At 42.7% G+C, this 21,580-nt stretch overlaps 1 protein-coding gene across 2 annotated transcripts in view; it reads left to right on the plus strand.

Moving 5' to 3' along the window:
- The window catches only part of grin2ab (glutamate receptor, ionotropic, N-methyl D-aspartate 2A, b), a 150,238-nt gene extending 129,736 nt beyond the window's left edge, over positions 1-20,502 (plus strand). For both annotated transcript variants that reach the window (XM_088302178.1, XM_088302179.1), the window contains exons 12-20: positions 2,026-2,179; positions 3,438-3,563; positions 4,763-4,992; positions 5,919-6,079; positions 8,309-8,496; positions 11,235-11,473; positions 12,590-12,773; positions 13,776-14,547; positions 15,980-20,502. In XM_088302178.1, coding sequence (XP_088158304.1) covers positions 2,026-2,179; positions 3,438-3,563; positions 4,763-4,992; positions 5,919-6,079; positions 8,309-8,496; positions 11,235-11,473; positions 12,590-12,773; positions 13,776-14,547; positions 15,980-16,919 — 2,994 coding nt within the window. In that variant the 3' untranslated portion in view covers positions 16,920-20,502. The remainder of the gene's footprint in view (positions 1-2,025; positions 2,180-3,437; positions 3,564-4,762; positions 4,993-5,918; positions 6,080-8,308; positions 8,497-11,234; positions 11,474-12,589; positions 12,774-13,775; positions 14,548-15,979) is intronic.
- Positions 20,503-21,580: the final 1,078 nt, after the last annotated feature.

Consider the following 21,580-nt stretch of genomic DNA (forward strand, 5'->3'; position numbering starts at 1 on the left):
ATTAACTAGAATTGCAGCGCCAACGTTTGCGAATGCGCCCTGAAAAAAAATCATCAGAGATTGGTCATGGGTCCGGTCCGAACCATTCCGCGGTCCGGCCATTTGGTGATGCCTGGTATAGGCACTATGTAAGAAGGTTGATAGGTGGTTCAGTAGTGCAAGTACGTTCGTAGGATGCAAGAATAGGTTGGAAGGTCGGTCTGTCGGTCGGTAGGGTGTAACAACTGGAAAAGTGATGAGTTGGTCTGTAAGGGTTAAGTGTAAATACAGTATGTATGGTATATACAAAAGTATTTTCTCAGGAAAACAGCCAAAAATGGACCTCTGCCTCTTTCATAAAAACATTCCTCACAATTGCAAGTGTGATATGTGATGCAATTAATGCCCTGCTGCTTGTTATTCGTTAGCCCGGCACACGGACCTCTTGTACCCAGCCAATAAAAAACATTTCATATTTCACCATGTCAAATTGATCCAAATTCAAGATTAACGGCCTCCCCTTGGCCCCGCTTTTTGAACAGCGTCCCAGTCATAATAAGTCATATGCTACTTTAGTCTCAAGCATGAGCTCATGAATGTGTATCGAGTCATTGAGAAAGCAATAAAACAACACATCCCTTAAGGAGATGTCGTGGTCTCGGCGTCATGTGTCACGATACATTCACTCGGCAGCAGAGATGACAACCACGATTTCTTCTTCTTGGTCTGAAAATGCCCCCAAACGCTGGCTGACATTCATGCTGATGTTTCACTTCGCTCTACCAGGCAGAGAGAGAGAGCAGGACCACTGCATGAGTGCATCCTTCTTCCTTTAGCAGGTGTTAGCGTGCCGTGCTAACCCCCTGGGGGCGGGCTAGGCAGAGCAACTCGCAAGACCGTATTGACATGATAGTTTCATAGTTTCACGTCCATATTATCACATTAGCGATTCCAAGTTGGCAAATAGGCATAGTTTGAGAAGATTAGGTTGGTAGTTGTGATGTAAAATGGATAGGTAGGTATGGTAGTGTTAGATTAACTTGCCACTTGCCTTTCGCTACTTACGGCACTCCTGATATATATGTATGTATATATATATATATATGTATATATATATATATATATATATATATATATATGTAGGAACTATTTCATGAATGCCAAAAACATTGAGTACACAGTTGTGGAGCCCTTTCTGCCGGATGCGGAAGATCAGTCCCCCTCCCATGTCATTCCTGCTCTTATGTTTATACTTTAAGGTGCGCCCTAAATTCGTGAAAATACGGTAATTGCGATTTACACAGAAATTCAGGTTACATTGCAAGCGTATGAATGGAACACGTTCGTAAATTGAGGACTTACACACACGCACACAACGTTCGTAAATTGAGGACTTACACACAAAAACATACACACACACACACACACACCCCACCCCCGCACGCACGCACACACACGAGTATATATGAAAAAAAGGTAAGTAAGTTGTGTTGGTATGTTGGTCACTGAGGTAGGTAGCTAGATGGGATATTTGATTGTAGTTTGGATGTGAAAATAGATAGGGTAGGTAAGGTCGGTAGATATGTAGGTGTTGTGCCAAAAAAATGGTGGCTTGGTTGGTTTGGTCAGGTAGTGCGTCAATATGGTATGTAGCTAGATGGGACAGTAAATAGGGTAGGGTGCAAAAATGGGTTGAGTTGATGTAGTAAGTTGGTACGTAGGCAGATCAGACATAAAATATAGTGTTGTCCAGCTCGAGGAGGTAGTACTTATGGTCGGTAAAGGGAAGGTTGGTATGTAGTCATTATAGATGGGGTTGATAGATTGGTAGAATGTAAAAAGACTATGTAGATTGTTAAGGGATGTAAGTGGGTCTTGCGTTAGCGATGACGGTAGAATGGTGGTCTGTAACATTATGTCATTAGGTATTTGTAGGTCAATTGACAAATTGGCAGACAGGTAGTGTTGAACACCTGATATGTGATGCTAGTTTATCAATACAGTCTTAACAGTGAATATCAATGCAGTTCCCCGTGTGTCCCCCAGGTGGTGTACAAGAAAGCCGCCATGGCCGTAGGCTCTCTGACCATCAACGAGGAGAGGTCAGAGGTCATTGACTTCTCCGTACCCTTCGTTGAAACGGGCATCAGCGTCATGGTGTCGCGCAGCAACGGCACCGTCTCACCATCGGCCTTCCTTGGTAATAACAAACAACTTTGAGTCTTCTTCATCCCGCTATTGTTGGGGGGTGCTCAAGGCTTCGTTTTGCCAACATGTGCGATTGTGACACAAAAGGGGGGAATCGTTTAATATCATAAAGTTAGCACTATTCCTTCTCTTTTTTCCCTTCTTCCTCTTCCTGTTTTGTTTTTCGGCCTACTGAACATATCTGAAACTTCAAGGACCAAGAACTGGGGCTGAAAATGCGGCTTTAGCAACCTACAGAAATTAAGTACTGAGCTAATTTCTGGAGATTAAATGGGGGTAGTGGCTGGGGGTAGTCAGGAAGGAATGAACATTTCTGATTGGAACATTGTAGTTCTTGGAACCACAAGTCCCAAGAACTCCAATTTCCTGGCTTTTTCAGTTGTAGTATGTTTGGGTTGAGTAGAGGTACAGCTTTCAAAAAGTCCATGAACCTGCGCTGAACATTTCTGAGTGCAACCTTTTAGTTCCTGGGACTACAAGTTCCCAAAATTGCAAGTTTCTGGTACTTTAGGTGGAAATGCAGCTAAAGAAACCTCCAGCCTTCCCAGTAGGTGTTGTATGTTTGGACTATTGTCAACATTTAGTTCTTGAATGATTTATAAGCATCCCAAACCAGACACTGGTATGGATAGGTAGTATTTTCTGGTTTTCTGGAACCTTTGGGACAATTACAAGTGCTGAGAACTACAAGTCCCTAGTACTTCAGGTGGAAATGGAACGATACACAGAGTAGTACACCATTCCACGTCACAGCAGAAATTGTGGTGGGCCACATGGAAAGATTACAAAACATGGTCACTGACTTATACGAATATGTTATGAGTGTGTTTGAGTGTGTGTGCTTGATTCTGTGCGTGTGTGTGCGTGTGTAACTGGGTATCAGTGATGGTTAAGTATCTCTGGCATTCACCTCAGCGCACAATCTTTCTGGGTTGGCTAACCCTAGCACACACACATTTTGTCTGTGTTCAGCTTCAGTGTGGGTTTGATCCCCCTCTCCTCCTCCTCTTCCTCTTCTTCCTCCACTGGAGTAATAAGAAATATGCAAATTCTTCCAAACCACTGACTAACTCTTCCTCCTTCTCCTCTCTATCACCCCTCCTCATATTCCTCCGTGTCGTCCTCCTCCTCCTTTTTGTCTTCTCTTCTTCTTTCACTCCCCTCTCATCTTTTTCTTCCTCCCCATTTTCCTCTTTCTCCTTCTCCTTCTCTCTTGCCTCCTGCTCCTCTTCATGCCTCCCCGGCGTCAGAGCCCTTTAGTGCATCGGTTTGGGTGATGATGTTTGTGATGCTGCTCATTGTCACGGCCATTGCTGTCTTCCTTTTCGAGTTTGTTTCTCCTTTGGGCTTCAACCGCAACTTGGCCCAAGGCAAAGGTATTCTCACACACACACGCACACCCCCCCCCACACACACACACACACGCACACGCACACAACAGAGGCATCCAAGCATCTTCCCTTCTTTCGGCCTCCCCGGTGGCGCAGCAACGGCGTTATAATTGCGCAGACTTTTTGTCAAGTGTCTGTTGCGAATACGCTCCCAAAGCGTCCGCACGAGCCCACAATCAATTAGACAGTTCTATTTTTAGCCTCATTTCATTGGGAATGACGCATTTTCTCTTTCTTCGAAAAAGTTTCACCTCATTTTCAAACCTTGTAGAGCAGTAGTGAGCAATTTTAAAGCATGTTGAATGCCTAATTGGTGGGAAAAAAAGTATTTTAATTGACAAAATAGTCATAATTTTGGTCATTATAAATATTTTAATAATTGTACTTTTCTTATGCTCTTGATCATTGTAAGTGGAATTACTTTCATTATTTCCATATATTAAATAAAAATAATTAAAATGCATTTATTTCGAAGGATATTAAAATGTTTTTAATATTTTCAATTCTCATTTTAATTGTATTTCAATTAGAATAATTTATGTATTTTAATCATTTTAATTTAATCATGAATTATGATTTCATTCATTTAATTCATTGTTACATGTTGTTTTCCACTCATTATGGATAACAAATTATGATTTTAATTATTTTTATTTAAAAGAATTCTAGTTTTTATAACTATTTTTAATATTTTTAAATTAATTTATATATTTAACTTATAGTATTTAAATAGTTTTAATTATTGTAACAATTATAATTATTGCAACATTTTAATGTATTCAAAATTATTTTTATCATTTCATTTAAAGATGTAAATGTTATGATTTTTTTTTAATTTTATAATTTTATTTTTAAATTGTATTTCATTATTTGACTTTTTTGTTAAAACACTAGTGTTTTACAAATTAAATTTTTTTATCACTGTATTCTTAATATTTTAATAATTTAGGATGAGTATCTTAAATCTGATTTTATTCAAACAAATTTTACCCAATTTAGTCATCTCAATAATTAATATCAGATAACCTTCAGTGCCACAGTGAGAAAATTTGCAGCATTGCACAAAAAAAAACCACACACATTTATGACAAAAATCTTCACATGTTCCTACAATGTATTGAGTATGTGCATGTTTGAATGCACCATGCTGTTCCTTGGGTAACAAAAGTTCTGTGTCTCCTCAGACCCCCACGGTCCTTCGTTTACCATCGGCAAGGCTATCTGGCTGCTGTGGGGTCTGGTGTTCAACAACTCGGTGCCGGTGCAGAACCCCAAAGGCACCACCAGCAAGTTCATCGTGTCAGTGTGGGCTTTCTTCGCTGTCATCTTCTTGGCCTCATACACGGCCAATCTGGCCGCCTTCATGATCCAGGAAGAGTTTGTGGACCAGGTCACCGGACTCTCTGACAAAAAGGTAGGGAGGTTGCCAAGGTAGGGTGGTGGGCTGCTTTTGTTCACCAAATTGGAAACAAACAGAGATGTGCAGCAACGTCGGCAACAATTGCTTTTGACACAAAAAGGACTTGGCCAGCGCGTCTTAGGCATAGAACAGAAACAACTTTTTTCGTGGATAAAAGGAAATAGAAATGAATTTAAAATGTAGCATTTATTTTATAGCAATGAAGTAGATAAAATTTAAAGCAACGTAGCATTGATGTTAATTGGTGATTTCCTTTCATAAAAAAAAAAAAACTAACCATTTTATTACATGGGAATAAATGTGGTGAACATATACTTTGTAAAAAACTCACATAATTTTAAAATGAAATATATGTAGAAATTTTGCCGTAATTCTTTTCAAATATAACATTAAAAAAATTATTTTTAATGCAATAAATATGGATATATTCTGTTTTAGCATTTTTAAATTAAATAACTGAAAATTAAGTAGGTGTCATCTTTATTATTTTGTGGGAATAAATGAGTTCCTTCAAATTTTACATTTTATGCTTTTTTTTTTAAGTTTTCACACATTGTTTATATATTTTCATTTGCTCCTGTTTATGCAGGGGGGGAAATAAAATTGTAACCTTTATTCTATTCAGTGGGATTAAAAAAAATCCAGCCAAACAGTATAAATGAATCTGTGTTGTCTTGAACAGCTATGACACATTTCCGCACCAGGCTGTGGCCATTCGTATCCCTCTGGGATGAGCCTGCTAGTTGTCACCTTCACCACACTCGCACTGGCCACTTAGCATGCACACACACATACACTTTACAGAGATAAAGGTGTGCGTGTGTCAGCAGAATCTTCCCACGCTTGACTAGACCTGCGATGATGCTGAACACGGCTGTGTCTCCTCCTCACCTGGTTGCTCTTGCCTTGTCCTCGTCTAGTTTCAGAGTCCCTACTCGTATTCGCCACCCTTCCGCTTCGGCACGGTTCCCAACGGGAGCACGGAACGTAACATCCGCAAGAACTACCCGGACATGCACCAGTACATGACCAAGTACCACCAGACTGGAGTGCAGGACGCCCTGGTCAGCCTCAAGACCGGGTAAGTGAACCATATTGGGGCCACAAAGAAAACCAACTGTTCTGTAGTAGTTGGCAGTGTTGGAACGTTTCAAAACTCTTGGATAAGTGTGGAGGTCTTGTACCAGGTCTTCGAACTGGTTATTTGTGAAACTGGAGGTCGTGGATCAATGCTTAGACCTGGTTTCTATTGGCCCCGCTTCAGCTTGTAATGTGCAAGCAGTCATTCAAAAGTGTTCTGCAGTTTTGGGTCTACTGACCTGTTTTAAAAATGTTGAAAATCCAAGTGCAGTGCTTGGACCTGGTTTCTAGTAGTCCTGCTTCTGCTTGAATTGTGCAAGTCAAAAGTCCAGTCAAAGCTGTTCTATGGTTCCTGTTCATATTGACCCAATTATTACTTTTGGTCACTTCAAAGGGCATCCATTGACACCTGATTTTGACGTTTACATGTATGAAAAACATTCAGGATTAAATGGATTAAAGTATTTTTTAAAATCTGGAAAGGTCCTGTGTAAGAGTTACATCGGGACTTGGGTCTGATCCCTTGTGGAACTGTTGCACCGACCTCAGTATTAGTGAAATATCAACGCTCTCAGGTTGTTCTGTGTGAAATTGACTCGTTTCAGAGATTGCTGTAACGCTACTGGCCACTGGAGGGCTACTATTGTATGTCACTTTTAGCAGCCATACATCAAAGTTGTGCTGAGTTGGTCTGTATCATGCCAGCTCAGGGGACTCCTAAAACACACAAGCTCACTTACACGTGCACAAACACACACACACACCGTGGCTTTTAATTAAAACTGTCGTCTCAGAATAATGACAACAAGGCGATAAGAAAAGGAGTCACCAAGGTGTGATTGGTGGCGAGGAATTGGAACATCCTCGCCATTCGTCATCGACCACCGCCTCATTTGTTAGCTAAACAAGACTTTTCTCCAATGGATTTCGACCTTGCATTTGAGAGACATTGTTGGTTTGGTTACTTTTTTAGCCATCATGCATCCATCCATCCATTATATGTTCTGCTTCTCCTCATGAGGGTCGCAGGCATGTTGGAGCCTATCCCAACTGTATTCAGGCAGTAGGCGGGGTACACCCTGATTTGGTTGCCAGCCAATAGCTGGGCTCACAAAGGCGAACAACCATCCAGGTTCAAAATCACACCTAGGGACAATTTAGAGTGTTCAATCAACCTACCATTCAAGTTTTTTGAATGTGGGAGGAAACTGGAGTACCCGAAGAAAACCCACACAGGCACAGGGAGAACATGCAAACTCCACACTGGAAATCCGGAGCCGGAATCAAAAAGCTATCATGAAATTATGATTTTTATAATATTTTTATTTTTTTTTATTTTGCTAATTTTGCCTAACCATAATTCTCCACTACTTAGGGAATCTAATGATTTAAAAAAAAAATTTTTCAACTCATATTTTATCATACTGATTTTTATCATTTCATCATTAACTTTTTTAATTTTAAAGTAATCATTGATTCACTCATGTTTACGTAATTTATGATTATTCCATAAAATTCATTGTTTTAGTGTAATTATATTTACATTCTATTAATAGATTTTATACAATGATTATTATTTATTGTTGTGTCGGGTGTCTTTGAAGGTGTTTTTAATAAGCTTTTTGATTAAGTGTCCTTAATACTGTATCTAATTTGGTTTCTCTGATGCTGTTCTGAGGTGGTATTTTTGGCATCGTTAATGGTGGTTTAGTGACCCACTCAAATGTTTAATCATCTGAAAATCTCATTGAAATTTAACAGAAGGGTTAATGTTGTATCTTTGATGTTGTTTTTATGTGGTGCCTTTTTTATGAGTGTTTGATGGTGTTGTGATGTGGTGTATTTGATGTGGATGTGGTTTGGTCTCTTTGATGTTGTGATGGTGTCTGAGTTTTTTGTGGTGTTATTTATTCTTGGTCTCTGTGATTGTGTTTTTGATGTATCTGACGCTGTTTTTACGTGGTATGTGACGTTTTTTAAAGATGGTGTCATCGATGGTGTCTTTGATGCAGAAATCGATGGTGTCTTTGATGTAGATATTGATGTGTTGTCTTTGGCGGTGTCTATTGCAGGAAGCTGATGGTGTCTTTAATGTGTTTTTAGTGTAGTTTATAAAATTTTTGACGACATATCGAATGTGGTGTCTTTGATGCTGTTTTGATGTGAAATCTCTGATGTGGTGTCTCTAATACTGGGTTTGATGTGTTTTCTTTGATGATGACCTTGGCAGCAAGCTGGACGCGTTCATCTATGACGCAGCTGTGCTAAACTACATGGCGGGCAGAGACGATGGCTGCAAGCTGGTGACCATCGGCAGCGGCTACATCTTCGCCACCACCGGCTACGGCATCGCACTGCAGAAGGGTTCCTACTGGAAGAGGCTGGTGGACCTCGCCATCCTTGGCATCATTGGCGACGGTGCGCTAGCATTAGCGGTAGCCCTCTCAGCCTCCACCCTGCCGACCCAAAACTCGTCGTTTCATCATCATTACTGTCTCTCAGTCTACGCGCGTGTGTGTAGTGCGAGGCCATCCAGCCACAAATCAAGACCACTAAAGTGCTCTTCCTAACTGTGCCCCGTCTACACACACACACACACATTGTGCTGATCATTCGTGATCAATCCATCACTATCAATTCCTTTGCCTCCTTCCATTGACATTCCATTACATATCTTATTTATACGCTTCCTCCCCTCGCCTGCTGTTTTAGTTAACGTGCCAACCCCCTTCTCTCAATCCCCCTTTTCGCCTTATCCATTTTATTAAATGCCCCCATCTCCTTTTTATCTCCTCTTTTTTTAACTCTCCCAATTCTTTTTCACCTCGTCGCCTCTACTTCTTTCTATCGTAAAGCAGCTCTTCTTTTTGCCTTGCGCAATGCCCCTTTTGCACCCTCTTTTACCTCATTTCATTTTTCTTCTCCTCCACTCTTCTCATTTTGTAGTTCACTCCGCCATTTTTATTTCATGCATCCCCCTCCACTGTTTACCGCCATTACATTTTCACCTCCCCTGTCCTCTTTTCCTCAAATTTTCACCTTGTTCCGCCTCAATACTGTTTTCAACTCCTCTCTTTCTGTATGAACACCTCACCAGTTTTAACTCCTTTAATATCCCCTTTTCCCATCCTATCTTCATCCTCCTCAACTCCCCCTTCATCTAGGTATTTCCCTCACTTCCTTGTTTCAAATTCTCCCTCCCTCATTTCCCAACATGCCTTGTCTTCTTTTTTACCTCCCTCAACTCTTTTTGCACCTCATCCACTCTGACTTTTTACCTCCCTCAATTATTTTTCACTTCCTCTCCTCTCTTCCTTTTTACTTTTTGATTATCATTTTCACTTTCTCCTTTTTTATTTTACGCCTCATTCTCACTCTATACCGCCTACCTGCCCTCCTTTTTTGATCTCCTTCAAATCCTTTTACATTACCTCCTCCATGTTCTCTCAATTCCATTCATCTCCTTCATTAATTTTTCATCCCCGCATTTCTTTTTACCTCCCTTCAATTCCCCTTTTCAGCACCTCCCAACTCCTCTTCTCCTTTTACACTCTAAATTCATTTTGAGCTCCTCCCGTCTTCTTTTGACCTCCTTTAAATTCCCCTTTTTAACGCTTCCCAACTTCTCCTCTTTACCGGCATTCAATTCCTTTTTTCAACTCTTCTCCGCTTCACTTTCCCTTGCGCAATTCATTTTGCTCCTTCCTTTGCTTTAGGCCCTTTCCCCTTTTATACTCATCCCCTCTTCTGCTCTCTACCTTCCTTCAGTTACACTGCTAAAATTCTACTGGAAATTTTAAGAACTAATCCATAGAATTAAGAAAAATAATTCTGAAAATAAACAAAATTATCTGTCATGAAAATTTTACTCGACCAAGAATTAGAAAATTGAGAAAATTATACTGGGCCCATATCAACCACAGCAGTCTTGAAATTATTAGTTTAAAACTAAAAACAAGTAATCTTGTCATTTTTCAAACTGCAATACTATTTTTCCAAAAGTAAATAACACTTAGAAAGGCTGAAGATGAATATCAAACCCTGCACCTCTGATCGGTGATGCAAACGTGCTAACCAGTCTGCCACCGAGCCACAAGAAGGACGATTATCTGAGGTGAAATCAAAACTGGCCCAGCATGAGTGCTTAGATAAATTATATTAAAATACGATTTAAAAACAGAATGAATTAGACATATATTTCAAGATTTTTACTGTGCAAAGGCACAGTCTTCTCTGGCAGCCCAGGTATGCAAGAACCAAATTCTGACTGAGGCTGTCAGTGTTTCAAAATGGCGCAAATGAGGCTCTTCATCATTGGAATACACTGTAATGCAACTACAGACATTGGAAAGTGAAATAAATTATTTGTTAAACTTGCGAAACACGTTTTAAATCTAAATAAAGAGCTAAAAACTGCAGTTTTGTCAAATTCTTTTCATACTTGTATTTTTCATTTATCTTCATTTCATTCATCTACTAGATTATGTAAAATCTTAAAATGAGAAAATTTGACTTATGAAACCCCATTTTTCAGGTCCTTTAATTGTTGGTCAGGGATCTTAAAGTGGTTGTTTTAAGCCTAGCGGGACTTAAAACTAGCTGTTAACACTCAATGCCAAGACTGTAACTTCAAATAAGTAAAATTAATAAGTAACTTTAAAGAAGCAGAATTATCTTGTCTGGCAATTTAAAATAACATATCAAAGCAAAATTAGCTAATTTGGGTTAATTTGAAGAAATTACAAGATTTGACTTTTTGCTGTGTACTTTCAACTCCTCTTCACTGTTCTTCTCTCAATTCAGTTTTCACATTCTCCCCTTTTCTCTTTGCCTTCCTTCTATTCTCCTTTTTGACCTCTCTCCTCTTCTCTTTACCTCCCTTAATTCATTTTCATATCCTCCCTTCTTCTCTTCTTTACCTCTCTCAATTTGTTACTTCTCCTTCCCTTCTCATTTTTACCTCCTCAATTCATATCCTACCTCCTCGCTTCTATTCCTTTTTTCAACTCCTCCCTTCTCTTTGCCTCCATTCTATTCCATTTCAACTCCTATGCTTTTCTCACCTCCCCTAACTCCCCCCCTTTTTACCCCCTTCATCTTTTTGACCTGACTCAATTGCTCTTTTTCACTCCCTTGATTGTAAATCAATGGCGCAGGCGAAATGGAGGAGCTGGAGGCACAGTGGCTGACAGGCATCTGCCACAACGAGAAGAATGAGGTGATGTCCAGCCAGCTGGACGTGGACAACATGGCGGGCGTCTTCTACATGCTGGCCACGGCCATGGGTCTGTCCATCCTCACCTTCGTCTCCGAGCATCTCTTCTACTGGCGTCTGCGCTACTGTTTCACCGGCGTCTGCTCGGGACGCCCCGGTCTGCTCTTCACCATCAGCAGGGTGAGTGAGAATGACGCAAGGCCAAAGAGGGGAGGGTTCCTGTCCTGGGTGTGTGTGTGTGAGGGGAGTCTCAAGTTGGGGTTTTACAGCAGGGTTAGGACATGGGATACATTTGTAAACAAGAGATATCATTTTTAATAAGACCTTCAAGCCAGGGTTAAGGTCTCGAATTGCAGTTTCAAACATGGGTCGGGGTGTGTGAGTAGGGTTTCAAATTGAATTTTTAATTACCGTACGTTTTCAAGCCTGGGCTTTGAGACTGGGTTAGGGTATCAAATAAGGGTTTAGGTTTCAATTGTGGGTTTTCTACCTAGAATTAGGGTGCAAATGTGAATTTCAAACCTTGATTAGGGTTTAAAAGTTTGGTTTTAAGTTAAGCCTCAGAATAATTTTTTTAAAAGGTTTTTCGAGTTGGATTTCAAACCTGGGTTCGTATTCCAAATTTGTGTTTTGCGCTTGGGTAAGGGTTGCAAACAAGTATTATGGTTTCAGGTTAGCTTATCAAGTTACTGTGAAGGAAAGATTGATTTAGTGTTTCTAAAGTAGGGTTTCAAGGCTGGGTTACAGTTTTAATTCAAGGTTCGGGTTTTAAATATGGAATTCTAATGAGTGTTTTAAGACTGGTTCATGGTTTCAAAAGTATCTTTCAAGACCTAGGACAGCCTTCAAATTAGAATTTCAAAGTAGGGTATGTACCACATGTTTTATTTTTTTCTAGAAATGGGTTCACAAATGATCATGTCTAGAACGTTCATTATTCATGTGTTGTGTATCTGTGTGCATTTGTATGTGTGCGTGGGAGTGTGTAACAGAGCTTTTATTCCACACAAGCATTGCTTCACACATCAAGTGTTTTTCAAAGAGTGGGGCGTGAGTGTATGGGGGTGTGTTTGTCTGGGTGTGTGTGGGCGTGCGTTTGTGTCTGCGTTTGAATGCGTGTGTGACAGTGTGGAGGTTAAGTGTCTGAAGGAGGAACATCTCCTTGCACTCAAGGGCAACGTGCGCTGACATCATCGCCTCAATTAAACCCTGAGAGAGTCCAAAAAAGTCAGTCTTCTCTCTTCGTTTCTTTTTTTCATGACTGTCTGCTTTTTTTTTTTGTTCTCCTCCTCCAAGGGCATCTGGAGCTGCATTCATGGCGTTCACATCGACATGAAGAAGAAGGCGCCCGAGCTGGACTTCAGCCCTCAGGCCAACATGCTGCACCTGCTCAAGTCGGCCAAGTCCATCGCCATGTCGTCGCCCAAACGCAACACGGTGCTGTTGCAACCCAGCATCCTCGACGTCATGACAGGAAAAGGTTTCAGCTCCTCCCTCATCGCGCTGACCACCCTAACCTAACCCTTTTTTGCCAGTCCATCCCGTGTCCTCCGTCTGCGACCTGGACACACTCCCATTCTTCCACTTTCATCCTTAATCATAAAAATAATCACCCTCCGTCACTGTCTATCTTCGTATTTTTACAGGGCTTTCGTCCTTGCATTTATTATTATTCTGTTAGGGTTCAAATTAGAGTTTAAAACTTGGTTTGGGTTTCAAATTTGTGCTTCAAAGCCAGAATTTGGATTCCATATTATCGGTTCACTCCTGGATAAAATTGTGGTTTCAAGCATAGGTTAAGGTTTCAAGATTGTGTTCTCATTTCACGACAAGCTTGGGGTTTTATACAAGGGTTAAGTTTTTAAATTGTTAGTTCAACCTTATCTTTAGGGGTTCAAAACATGATTAGGGTTTCATGATACAGGGCTTCACGCTTGTGTTATGGTTTTAAGAAAAAAGTTGGGGTTTCGAGACAGATTTAAGGTTTTAAATTGTGGGTTGAAGCCATGGTTAGGGTTTTGAAGTAGGGTTTCAAGCCAAGATTAGGGTAAGAGTTAATATTTCAACATACTTTGTAGGTTTTCAACCTTGTGTTATGGAATTTATGTAAGATATATATATATATATATATATATATACATATACCCGGATCAGGGTTTCAAACTATTGTTACAAGCATCGGTTAGGGTTTCAAGCCATGGTTCAGGTTTCAAGGTAGGGTTTTAAAGCAGATTAGGGTTTCAAACAAAAGTGAGGGTTTCAATGTAGGGTTTTAATACTCTTTTATGGTTTACAAACAAGCTTGGGGTTTTAAACCAGGGTTAAGGGTTCAAATAAGAGTTTGGAGAGTCTGTTTGGCTACCAAACCAACGTTAGGGTTTCAAATTATGGTTTCAAGACAGTCTTAGGTTTTCAAATTGATTATGAAACATGTTAGAGGGGACGTGGGCACACACACTCACCACCTCTCCTCGTTTCCTAGGTAACTCGCTGCACAGCCTTACGCCGAAGGGTCCTGGTCTCTATAGCAACGCCAGTGGTCCACAGGCCTTCCTGTCTCTGTCCGGGCGCCACAAGAACCTCCTGAACAACGCAGCACCCTTCCCAGCCCCACAGAAGGCACCGGCCCATCAGGCCAGCCCCACCAGCAAGCCGCAGCTGTCCGTCACCAACGACAACGGCAAGACCCGCCCCGGCCTCACAGGAGGCCTCGGAGGACCGCCATCCAAGCCCCGTGCTCTTTGGAAGAAAAGCGTGGAGACCCTGAAGACGCAGCCCGGTGGGGCAGCACCGGGTGGCGGCCCCAGCCCCACTACAACCACGGTGGTGCCTCCGGCTATGAAGAGCCAGCGCTATCTCCCAGAAGAGGCGCCGCCCCCACCTCACTCGGATATTTCTGAGTGTTCTAGCCGCCCGGCGTCCCACAAAGACTCTGACTCCATTGTGGCAAGGGGCGGCTTCAAATCTGTGAACCAGTTGAGGAAGCGGGGCGGTGGCGGCGGGACCAAGATCTACTCCATCGACTCGGACCAGGCCAGCCTGCAGTCGGCACCACCTTACCAGCGCGACAGCCAAGGGGGCAGCGACGAGCAGCCATACCCACCCGACCTGTTCCCCCCCGACGGCACATACTCACACAAGGTGGACGCGCCCATCCTGCAGTTGAGCGCCACTTTGCTGCACCACAGTCACAGCGCCGAGGCCGATCTGCACTCTATGAAGGACAAGAAGTACAGCACCTACACACACAGCAGGTGAAAATAACTCAATAAGACATTCATCAAAATCTCTTTGATGTGATTTTGGTGCCACTTCTGCATTGCAGGAACTTGTTGTTACAACACAGATTCAGTATTTAATAATTTATTATTTATTTAGTCACATGAGAACCATGTCTTGAGGTTATATCCTTCTCTTGCAACTAGAAATTTCATTCTCGTGAAATGAGAACCTTATTTTGAGACTATCCCTTTTCTCTGGACTGAGACCTTTGGGGACTAGTACCTTCTCTTGAGATAAGAACCTTTTTTCAGGATGAGAACTTCCATTCGGATTTCAATTAAAATTCATAGACCAGTACTTTTTCACTGGACCAGAACCTAACCCTCTCCCTTCTTTGGACCAGTCCCTTTCTCCAAACTTTGATCTTCTCTCTGAGGCTCGAGCCTTGCCTATGAATTAGTACCTTCATGAATACCTAAGGATTAGTACCTTTTCTCTGGACTACAACCTTCTCTCGGGATAAGAACCTCCTTTCGAGAGTAAAACTTTCCGTAGGGACTACAACCTTTTCACAAGAATAGACATTTCCATGGGGACTTGTAATAAAAAATCTGACCCGAACCCCTCTGGACTAGAACATTCCCCATTGGGACTACAAACCTCTCTGTGGACTACAACCTTGTTTCAAGATTAACATTTTCACTGGAGACTTTGACATTCTTTTAAAACTACAACCTTTTTGGGGACTTGCACTTTCTCTCAGGACAAAAACTTTCTTTGTGGACTTTTACCAGCTCTAGAATATTAATTTCTCTCAGATGTAGAACTTCTCTTGGCACTAGAACCATCTGCATACGTACTATATATCTTAAATTTATAAAGACTAAGGATTTCTAATAATCAGATCACAAGTTAAAACCTCAAACATTCCCTTTCGACGACCACTGTGACTAAAATCTCTTAATACTAGAACCTTCTTATGGCCACATCCTTTATATTCTTGAGGCTAGGGGTCATCAACTCCGGTCGTCGTCATCTGCATGATTTAGACGTCTCCATCGTCCAAGACATCTGAATCAAATTATCAGGATCATTATCGGACATATCGTAGATAGAAAAGCACAATACAGGTGACAGCCCATTTACCATTCAGCAGATTTTGCTGGTGAGCTAATCATTTGAATCAGGTGTGTTGTAGGAGGGAAACATCTAATACACGCAGGACAGGAGCCCTCGAGGACCGACGTTGGTGACAACTGCTCTAGTGACCAGACGTTCCATCTTCTCTTGAGACTAAAACATTCTATTGGAATTGGTACCTTGTCCTGGGATTAGAACGTTCTTCCTGGACTACAACTTCCTATCGTGATACCTTCTCTCAAAACTGTGACAACCCAACTCATTGTATAAATGTCTATTGTATTCACATTTTCTGTTCCAAATTTTTGTTTCCTCTCCCACCAGTGCAAAGGACAAGTCCAGTGGATCATTCGAGGCTCCTGGTTCAGCCATTAGCTCTCAGGGCGTGCGTCCAGGCCACTGCCGCTCCTGCCTGACTAAGCTGAGTGGCTACTCGGGTCTGTATACGGTGCGCGCCCCCCAGGCCCGCTGCGACGCCTGCGCCCACCTAGGAAACCTATACGACATCAGCGAGGACCACCTTAACTACTCACATACTACCGACATGTTTGCCCACTTCCTGCCCCAGAGCCAGCTGGGGATGGTGGGCGAGGGCGACGACCTGGTCAGCCACTTCGAGCCAGCACCCTGCTCGCCGTCTGCCCTGACAGCCGCATCTTCGCCTGTGGCGCAGCATTTGCAGCTAAGTCGCCAGCACTCATACGAGAATGTGCTTCCGGATGGGGTTACCCAACAGCGGGGCCTGAGCCTACCCGATCGTGACCAGGAGATTACCTTAGATGAGGGCGCCTATGCTAATGTCCTCACCATGCGCTCCGACCGCCCCTTCAGTGGCCGCAGTCCGCCCTCTCCATCGCCATCCCACCATCACAGCTTGGATGCCCCACTCCCACTGCCCCGCCGTTCCAAGAGCCTCTTCCCTGACCGTCCCTCGCACAACCCATTCCTCCAATCAGCCCCCGGCACGGTGCAGCGAGAGTCAGCCACCCACACTCATACCGTGGCCCAGACCGCCAACCGACCACTTTACAAGCAGCGCCTGCCACTCTCGCTCACCCTGGGCAATCACGGAGGCCACTACACTAATCACCACATAGACCCGCAGGTGTTTTACCCGCAACAGGAGGCCCCTGTGGTGGCTTACATGGTCCCACCTGCCGCCGCCCAGCCCATGAGCTACGTGACAGCCCCGCGAGCTTCCAGTGCTGGCGGCAACCGTCCTCGCCTGTACCGACGCATGCCCAGCATCGAGTCTGACGTGTGAGACTCGCCACTTCTTGTCACTCACACACACAGATATCTGGAACACGGCCCCCCTTCTCACCAGCCTTCCCGGGACCAAGGGGATAAACCCACCCTCGGCCCTCCCTTTTTTGTGTCTTGTATGAGCACACATGGAGCCGTGACACAGGAAGCGAACCGACAAATGGACTCTACTGTGGGGCACCTGCGTGTTGACGCACGAACACACACAGACACACCCACGCAAACACACACTCAGACACATGGAAAGACTGTTTGATCATGTTGATGTCAGCCAATTGAACATTCCAAACAATCAATAATTTTTCGGGGAGGTAAAAAAAATCCTCTCAGGTTGAGGCTCAATCCGAGGCAACCTGAGATCAATACACACACACACACACGCACACGCACACCCACACACAAATCTATATATATATAGCATTTAGCATCCTAGCTTCCTTCCTCTCTTAGTTCCTAGCCTTCAGGTCACACACGTGCATGCTTCCTTAACAGCCCTGCGTGACACTCACACACACACACACATGTATGCAGGGTCATATATGCGCACACACATACACGCACAGGTGTGTGCGCACGGTGCGTGTGGGTGTGTCTACGTATGTGTTGATGCGGTGAGCTAGCCTAGCCTTTGTGCACTTTGTACATTTTCTAACCTGCCACCAAACACGAACCAAAAACAAACACTTTTTGATACTCACACAATTAGCCGGATTTGATGTTTTCTCTTTTCTTTTCTTTTGAGCTGTGGCAACGAGCGTTAGCTAATGAGTACAGTATCATAATCCTTTTTAGCAGCTTCATTCTTACAAGTGCGTGCGAGTGGTCGTAGGCCTGGTATAGATTTCGTGGTTTCAAAAGTTGCTCTTTTTCCAAATCTTTTTTTCACTGCAGTCTCAATGAAAGGTCCCGGAAGATGAACGCACACATTCTGGAGCAAAAAATATAACACTGTGTCGGACACCAGGATCACGTGGGAGGTTTATACACACGCACCCCCCCCCCCCCACGCACACACCCACACACACACACACACTCACACAAGCTGTGTCCCAATTGACGTAGGTAATATATTTAAAAAAAAGAAGACGTAGAAAGAGGAAAAACAATAAAACGTGTCCTTTTTGCCTTCAGATGTGTCCTTCAGAGGCTGCATTTGATTTGAGACCGCCTTCAATCATGATATGATCCTTCAACGGCAGCCTGTGAAGGATTTATTTAAAAAAAGTTTGAGTGGCCTTTTGATGTCATCTACCTTCAAATATGTTCTTCAGAGGTTGCATTTGAACTAGGACAGCCCTTGTGTGGCATTATGATGTCATGGGCCTTCAAATGTGGCAAGTGTGGTATTTGAAAGGGCCTTTAATTTTTTTTTTTTAACTTGGGATAGGCTGTGCGCAATATTATGACATGTCATTGGCTTTCAAACGCGGCTTTCTTCCAGTTTGGCCCACATTTACAATATTCTTGTTCTGACACAGTAATTTTTTAAAGTAAATTTTACTCTAAAAAGACATTTGGTTCCAGTCTAAATTTGAGAGTAAAATATTCAGAGTAAATTCTACTCTGAAAAAAAAAAAAAGATTTTCCTGAAAACACAGTATCAAGTTTTTTTTCTCAGAAAAAAATATCTTACAAGGAGAGTTTTTGAGTACATTTTATTTGCATAGTAAGTAATTGATTTAAAACAAAATGACCCAAGGAGCAACACGGCCACTCTCGCACCTGAGCCATGCCGCTCGTGAAGTGAGTTAGTGAATTTCTGGTGTCAGGCAGAATACTCGAAAGCCAAAAGACCAAAGTATTTACTAATTAACAGGAGTGGCATTGAGTGGTCGTCTACCAACCTGAAGGCTATGGAATTGTTTCACAACCCTTGAGTGACACTTTTGTTATCAATAAACTAATACTATGCAAGTAAAATTTCCTCAAAAACTCTCCTTTTAAGGTTTATGGTACTTTCTGAGTGAAAAAAAATGACTCAGTGTTTTCAAGTAAATGTTTGCATTTTAATCAGTGTAAATGTTCCTCAGAATATTTTACTCAACAATGTTACTCTCTTTAGACTTAAATACAGTCTTTTTAGAGTAAAATGTACTCTTCAAAATTTGCTATGTAAAATTTGTCATGCTATAAATGTGTTTGAAGGAGCCCATGATTTTGGACAGCATTTATATAACATCATCCTTTAAATGTGTCCTTATAATGTTGTCATGAGCCTTTACATACCTTTGTGTTGTGTTATGTTGTCATCAACACACAAATGCAGCATTCTTCCAAATAAGATCTTCACAACATCATAGGCCTTCAAATGCAGCTTCCGAGGGACGCATATAAAGTAACCCGTGATTTGAAAGGTGAACATTTTGAATTCTGTTGTGACATCAACCTTCAAGTCCAGCCTTGGTTGGCCACATTTGAAGGAACCTGAGACACTCGTCAACCTTTTATTGTTGTAATGACATCATCATTGTGCAAATGCAGTATTCTTCCAATGAAGACATTCTCTTGGCATCAACTGCCTTCAAATGTGTCCTCCAAAGGATGGTTCCCCTCAAATGGGTCACAGCCACAGAACTGGAACTGGAAATTTTGATGTCAAAAGCAGACTCATTTCTCCTTCTTTCAAACTCTCATACACTCATACCCACATTTTAGTGTACAATCTCATGTAGTGGCTGCACACACTCAAAATGGCCTCATGTGAGTAATATGCACAATATCAGGTTGCAATATGATTACATTTATGTACAGACTTTTTTTTTTTGCTGTTCTGGTTTGGTTTGGTTTGGTTGGATCGGGATGGTACCGATGCTTCATTTCAGTGACAACTTTCTATTCTTATGATGATAAACTGGCATGTTTTCAATTCTTGTGTGAGCGTTTTCTGATTATTTATTTATTTTATTTTTTTATTCCTGCTGTGATGTCAGTGGTCGTTCGGCACATGGGAATCAATGAGGAGTGCGCGGTTCCGAGTCCGCCCACCCGGTTCTCTTTCACTACGAGTCTGTGCTGTTTCACCTCCTGTATGTGTGTGCGTGCATGCCTGCGTGCGTGCGTGCTGGGGTGTGTGTGTGTGTGTGTGTTTTACATCAAGCAGGCATTTATATAAGACAATGGATGAAGTTTGTGTGTGTGTGCGTACTTTCCTGTTCTGTTCTTCCCTTCATCCCACTCGTAACATTTGACCCACTCATGTAACACGACACACATACCACTTCGTGTGCGTGTGTGTTGTAACATCACTGGAGATTTTTACACTTTTTTTTCCAACTTGCATGACTATGTATTCGTGTTTCTGGTGGTTTCGATTTTATTTTCCTTTTTTCTTTCTTTTTTTTTCAACCCGGATGCAGACACACAAACAAGCAGACACACACACACTCAACACACATTCTATGCCGGTGTTGTGTGTGCGTGTGGTTGTCAATGATGTGTGTGTGCGTGTGTGTGTGTGTGTGCTGTTGTTCTCGCTTGTGTATAAGTTCAGGGGTTTCTAAGCTACTGGTTGTGTTGTACATAAAACTTGTCACTCAGTACCTCTGTACAATGTGTAAATAAGTAAAGGTTACATTTTTCTACATGTTGTCTCTTTGTTTTTTGGGTCCATGCTTTAAATTGCACACAAACGCTAAGCTTCACATTAATTTGTGCGATTGCTTTAGGAATCCCTGCAAAGAAACATTCTGAGAACCATGTCAGGACCCAATACTGGAGCTAAAATGAGGAAAAACTTAAAAAAAAAACGTACTGGCAATGATGAGAGGTGACAATCCTGTCAGGGTCGCCGGTCGGCGAGGTGGATTAGGACCCAAGATGCGAGGAAGCAGGGAAAAAGGTAACTTAAAGGGAATTTATTAACTGAATCAAACAAAGACAAACAACGTGGCAGGGTACAAAAAATAACAAAGGCAAACTAAAACGTGACTAAACTGGGTCAAGGACGAGGAACAAAGATAGTGACAAATACTGAGGGACATGAACGTGAACGAGAGCAAGAACGAGATTGGGGAGCGGCCGTGACAGTCCTCAATGGAGCAGCGGGAGCGAGAACGAGATCAGGGGGCGGCCGTGACAGTCCTGGTATGGAGTAATGTTCCGACGCCAAGTTGTCGGCACGGGGTGGTTAAATAGTCCAGAATTATGGGAGCAGATGGGAGTCAGGTGTGCGAGGCTAACGGGGAACAGGTGCGTGCTGGTGGGGACGGAGTGCTGAGGGGACACGCCCCTACTCAGCTGACCGAAATCAAAACAATAACAAAGGCATGGCATGGACGGTGACAAAATAATAACAAAACCCTGTCATGACCGACACGGGTCATGACAGTACCCCCCCCCCTAAAGGGACGGATCCCAGACGTCCCAAAACAAACAAACAAAAAAAAATTGTCCAAAAACGAGGGTGGGCGGAAGGGGGCCGGAAGGCGGGACGACGACCCGCAATCAAAAGACTGGTCAGGCGGGCGTCCGGGAGGCCAGACCAGCGAGTCCAGTTGTGGCCATTCAGGCGGGACGACGACCCGCAATCAAAAGACTGGTCAGGCGGGCGTCCGGGAGGCCAGACCAGCGAGTCCAGTTGTGGCCATTCAGGCGGGACGACGACCCGCAATCAAAAGACTGGTCAGGCGGGCGTCCGGGGGGCCAGACCAGCAAGTCCAG

Source organism: Idiotropiscis lumnitzeri, chromosome 8 (genome assembly GCF_059441095.1).
Source record: "Idiotropiscis lumnitzeri isolate Australia: NSW breed Sydney's pygmy pipehorse chromosome 8, RoL_Ilum_1.0, whole genome shotgun sequence".
NCBI lineage: Eukaryota > Metazoa > Chordata > Actinopteri > Syngnathiformes > Syngnathidae > Idiotropiscis > Idiotropiscis lumnitzeri.